This window comes from Phyllobates terribilis, unplaced genomic scaffold, assembly GCF_046119375.1.
Source record: "Phyllobates terribilis strain yellow unplaced genomic scaffold, ASM4611937v1 Scaffold_7__3_contigs__length_470593459, whole genome shotgun sequence".
NCBI lineage: Eukaryota > Metazoa > Chordata > Amphibia > Anura > Dendrobatidae > Phyllobates > Phyllobates terribilis.
Window position 1 is genome coordinate 184,269,198 of NW_027362767.1, and position 6,000 is coordinate 184,275,197.

The window sequence follows — 6,000 nt, forward strand, 5'->3', positions numbered from 1 at the left end:
GTCACACTGCTCTGCGCGCCCTAGAAAAGTGTATTTTAGGTCCATTGTCCACAATGGGGATCTTCTGCAGGTGTCAGCACCTCAAGGACTCTACTAACCTATAATGGTATCGAAAAAAAATCCTAAAAAAGTAGACCCTAAAATACTCAAGGTGCTCCTTTATTTCTGAGATCTGTGTTCCTATCAAACTGGGTAAAAATAAAGGATATTTCTAAAAACTGTTAAATCTTTTACAGTTTACTTCCACTTTGCTCTAATTCCCGTGGAAGAGATAAACTGCTAACAAATGTCCTAACCGTTGCTTACAATACCTTGAGGGTGCTGTTTTTTTTAATGAGTCAAATTTATTAATGTTTCTCATATAAAGGCCCCTGAAAGCCACATGACCATCAGAACTAAATTCGTCTCTAAAATTCTTTTTAGACATTTTTATGAAAATTGTAAAAAATACTGCTAAAGTAATAAGCTTTATAAAGTCCTAAACAGTAAAATATAAGTAAAAGGAAAGTTAGCAAAATGACGCCAGACAAGTGATTATTACTAGTGATGAGCGAGCACTAAATTGCTCAGGTGCTCGTTGTCCAGGTCGAGCACATTGGAATACTCGGGTGCTCAACCCGAGCAACGAGCCCAATGTAAGTCTATGGGAAACTCAAGCATTTTTCAGGCGGCCCCGCCGGCCGACAGTGCTCAAATGACATGAGAACAGCATGGGGAGGACCCCTGGAAGCATTTCTGACTCCCAGGTCACTGCTGTCAACAACGTTGTCAGAGGTATTACGCCACTTTTATGGACTCACAATAAAACATACAAAAACAAATCCAAAATGGATTTTCCTGGGAAATATCTTAAGGAACATCCTTTCCAGGGTAATGACTTGTATATAAGGCAAAATAAATAACCAAAACCAAAAATACTCCTCCAAACCTTGGGCTATGTTCACACGTAGCGTTTTTGATGCGTTTTTGCACTTTTGTATTGCTTTCAACCAAGACAAATGCATTCACTGGGAAATGTCATTTTAACATTTTTCAACCTTATCTGGCCATATTCTGTGTGACATATCATTAGACACATGCATAAGGTGCTGAAAAGACATGGGAACAGCATGGGGGAGACCTCTGGAAGCATTTCTGACTCCCAGGTCACTGCCTAAAAGTGTGCCCATCATAAGTGATCCTTGGCGCATGCGAAGATGCCTCCCGTCATGCACCTATTGTTGCAGACTTGCAACAATCACCGTCCACGTCCTTGTCCCAGTGCAGACTTCAGTTGTCCCTACCCCATTCCTGGGAATGCAAGCGCAAGTATGCAGCCAGCCACCCACCCACCCGCTGCAATACTATACTGCCAATTTTTTGACAGCTGCTTGCACTTGAAATGTGGCCTTTTAGGCTTGTGGAGGCTGAAGCTTTTCATAACCTCATGCTGGCAGAGGCCGGGTGTCCATACTCGGTCCCCAGCCGCCACTGTTACTCCCGGTATCATCTCTGCACTTACTGGGAAGGACTGCCGAACCACAAACACGGGGACAGGTGAATGTGGCCAGGTACGGTACGGAGCCCATCCACAGCTTTTTTTGATGAGAGTTGTATTTAGCTCAGTGAAAGGACTGGCATGGAGGGAAACAGTATCTACTCCGGCTGTCATTTCTCCGTCACCAGGTTCCACCCATTGTCACACACGACCATCCCTGGCTGTATGTTCAGCGATGAGAGCCACAGATCAGGCTGCTGTGTTACACCTTTCAACAACTCTACAGCGCTGGGCGGTTTGTCAATTAAGCATTAGGCATGTTATCTTCAGCACAGCCTGTTGCCGCTTGGCCAAGGCAGTGCTGTCAGCTTGTGACTGATGTGGTCATTTCGGAGATGGAGGAGGAGGTTCAGGAGCTGAACAATGTGATTACATTGATGTTAAAAAAGGACCGGGCGAGAGGCCCGAATCTATAAATGGAAAAGTGAACAGCTCTTCAGAGTGTCCAAGTGTGGGATCAGTTGTCTCTGGGTACTCGGCATGGTGGGAGGAAGGAGGATCAGGGTGAGGAATATGCGGTCCAGACTCATGGCTACTGAGAGTTGACCATGTGGAAGACAGGGTGGTGGTGGTTTTTCGGACTGACTGACCTTCATTTCTTAAATTAATGATGGCCACTCATTTTTCTTTACTTAGCTGCTTTTTTCTTGCCATAATACAAATTCTAACAGTTTTTTCAGTAGGACTATCAGCTGTGTATCCACCTGACTTCTGCACAACACAACTGATGGTTCCAACCCCATTTATAAGGCAAGAAATCCCACTTATTAAACCTGACAGGGCACACCTGTGAAGTGAAAACCATTTCCGGTGACTACCTCTTGAAGCTCATCAAGAGAATGCCAAGAGTGTGCAAAGCAGTCATCAAAGCAAAAGGTGGCTACTTTGAAGAACCTAGAATATAAGACATATTCTCAGTTGTTTCACACTTTTTTGTTAAGTATATAATTCCACATGTGGTAATCCATAGTTTTGATGCCTTCAATGTGAATGTACAATTTTCATAATCATGAAAATACAGAAAAATCTTTAAATGAGAAGGTGTGTCCAAACTTTTGGTCTGTACTGTATATGTGATCCGTGTGATGGACAAAACACAGTTTTAAATAGCTGGATTTTTAGCGCTGTAATATGGAAAGGACCTGGCTGTATTCTGCAGTGCCAACAAGCAAATGGCGCAGAAAAACGGTGTTCTCTGGATTGCTTTATAAGCAAATAATGAGGATTAAGATCCAAAAAAAAATATTCCTGGCCCCTGAGACCTGGGCCTTTGTATAGAAATATCTAACAGCAGCAGAAGGCAGAATAGGAATGAAGCCTCTTGTGCTATATGCACTGCATTCTGCTATATACCCTGCCTGCCTATATACACCCTGCCTGCCTGATATCTCTGCAGATGGATTAGTCCTCAGAAGGACTGTTTGTTGAGATGGATATGTGTAATGTACGGTTTTTCTCCCTACACTACCTAATACACAAGCAAATCTCTCCCTGACACAGCAGCAGCTCTCTCTACACTGTCTGATCCGGAGTGACTGTGAGGAGCATGGCGGCGCCAGGTCTGATATAGACCTGATGACTCTGTGCGGCCAGCCAATCACTGTAATGCCACAACCAACATGGCTACGACATTACAGTGAGTGGCAGGCAATCCCTGCATGTAAAGAGCGCCAAACAGGCAGGGAGGAGACCCGAGCTCCCGCCGAGCAACCCGGAAATACTCAGCGAGCGCTGAGGATCTCGAGCAGTGAGATGCTCGGGCGAGCGCCCAGCAGTACGGAGCATGCTCCCTCATCACTAATTATTACCTGATTTCTGTGACTTACAAGGAGAGAAATTCTCATTTTATATCTTTTAATAACATTTAATATTTTTAGTTCTATTTCATTTTCGCTTCTTTGACCAAAACTTAGCGCCAGCATTAAAAACGCAGGACACATTATCTCAGAATCAGGTGTAAAGTGAAATGCGTCAGTATAAAAAACAAGGCTGTGTCAGTAAGGGCAGAAGTGGCTGCAGGTTAAAAAGATCAAAATTGTTGTCCATCAGGAATGTGAAATAACAAAGTATAAAGAGGTAGAGGTGTCTGTAACGGGTGGGAGCCGCACAGCTTACCTTGGCCTCACTGTTCCCGCAGAGATCGGGGGCACTTGCTCGTCGTCTGTCCTGTGTCACACTTCTGCCTTCTTCCTCTCTTCTGCTCATATTCCGTCTTTACATCGGTTACAATGCGGCTTGTTTTTAAAGAAACGCTGTTACTTCTCTGGTTTCTCCTTCTGTCTCCTGGTGGTTGGATTATTGGCTCGATGGTTATTCTCTTGTGCTGCTCAGCCGCTTTCTTCTTTTCAGTCCCTCTTGGTGACGTCCTGGTGACTTCTGTCACAGCTTTCACAGCAGGAAGTCCTGACACTACAGCTCAGTCAGCTGAGGTTGTTTTGTCACTTGGGAAATTACCACTGTGTATCCATCTGTGGCAAGACATTTTTACTTGCCTGAAAACTTTTTGACGCAGTAGAAAAAGCCACATTGTGCCTATGACGTCCTGACTTGTGACAGAAGACAAACTTTCTAGATTTCCAATCTGGGAACAGGGGCTCAGATGGGAGCTCCGAGTCCCCAACTCTCAAATTTACAATTACACCTTTTGGCTAATCACTGATTATAACCAGTCTTGCATTTAACATCCTTTTGTATGTTCTGTGTGCACAATTGTGTTGCATGTCATTATTAGATGTTCAGACAAAGTGGCAGCGACTGGAAAATGCAACACGACTCCTAGACAGGCCTCTAATGTAACTTCACTTTTTGCACTTTGCTGGTAAAAGGTGAATATTAATTAAAAGAAAAATAGAAAGAAACTATTATAAGGAGATGGACATATTGCCCACGATCCCTCTTGAAGACACACATATTGCTGTAATGTGTATTGTAAAATGCGTTTTTAGTGATAGATTGTATTTCGCCCAACAGTAGAAAGAGTTAGGGTTAATGTTTGGGACTAGCCCACAATGGGAGGGGGTAATCCAATAACAAAGACAATTTCATGTCAGAAAGACAAATAGGGCTCAGCCTGCAGTAGAAGCAGACCTAAATCCTGACTAGTCATCAGAGCCTCGTGACGTGGGTGTGAATATAATACACTTGCCAAACATGCGCCTTTCTCAAAATCCCTATAAATAGTCACATACAATGTAAGCAAATCACATAATCATCTTCATTTCATATGGGGATTCTTTACTGTTAGAGCAGTGAGATTATAGAACTCTCTGTAAAGGGATATTCTAAAAATATGCTTCGCTAGAAAAATTCAAGCGTCCGGACGCCTTTCTTGAAAAATGTATTTTTTGTGGTTATGGGGAGTAGATTCTGTGATGGGGCGTTGATCCAGGGATCTAGTCTGATTGTCCTATGTGAAGTCACAGAAGTACAATGTGTTCAGTGACACGGCATAGGTGAGGAGGCTGAACCCGACCACCACTGAGCAAGAAGTCCAAGGTGTTCAGTGCTCAGATACACCGCCGAGGTGAAGAGGCTGAGCCCGACCACCACTGAGCAAGACACAGGAGTGCAAGGTGTTCAGAGACATGGCCGAGGTGAGGAGGCTGAGCCCGACCACCACTGAGCAAGACACAGAAGTACAAGGTGCTCAGTGCTCAGAGACAAGGCTGAGGTGAGGAGGCTGAGCCCAACCACCACTGAGCAAGACACAGAAGTACAAGGTGCTCAGTGCTCCGAGACACAGCCGAGGTGAGGAGGCTGAGCCCGACCACCACTGAGCAAGACACAGAACTACAAGGTGCCCAGTGCTCCGAGACACAGCCGATGTGAGGAGGCTGAGCCCGACCACCACTGAGCAAGACACAGAAGTACAAGGTGCTCAGTGCTCAGAGACACAGCCGAGGTGAGGAGGCTGAGCCCGACCACCACTGAGCAAGACACAGAACTACAAGGTGCTCAGTGCTCAGAGACAAGGCTGAGGTGAGGAGGCTGAGCCCGACCACCACTGAGCAAGACACAGAAGTACAAGGTGCTCAGCGCTCCGAGACACAGCCGAGGTGAGGAGGCTGAGCCCGACCACCACTGAGCAAGACACAGAACTACAAGGTGCTCAGTGCTCAGAGACAAGGCTGAGGTGAGGAGGCTGAGCCCGACCACCACTGAGCAAGACACAGAACTACAAGGTGCTCAGAGACACAGCCGAGGTGAGGAGGCTGAGCCCGACCACCACTGAGCAAGACACAGAACTACAAGGTGCTCAGTGCTCAGAGACACAGCCGAGGTGAGGAGGCTGAGCCCAACCACCACTGAGCAAGACACAGAACTACAAGGTGCTCAGAGACACAGCCGAGGTGAGGAGGCTGAGCCCGACCACCACTGAGCAAGAAGTCCAAGGTGTTCAGTGCTCAGATACACTGCCGAGGTGAAGAGGCTGAGCCCGACCACCACTGAGCAAGACACAGAAC

General features: G+C 45.9%; 1 protein-coding gene across 1 annotated transcript in view; it reads right to left on the reverse strand.

Annotated features, from left to right (window-relative positions):
- LOC141155461 (uncharacterized) overlaps positions 1-3,963 on the reverse strand; it is a 62,821-nt gene extending 58,858 nt beyond the window's left edge. Inside the window, exon 1 of the mRNA XM_073642327.1 lies at positions 3,653-3,963. Within this exon, the coding sequence (XP_073498428.1) occupies positions 3,653-3,742 (90 nt within the window). The 5' untranslated portion in view covers positions 3,743-3,963. The remainder of the gene's footprint in view (positions 1-3,652) is intronic.
- Positions 3,964-6,000: the final 2,037 nt, after the last annotated feature.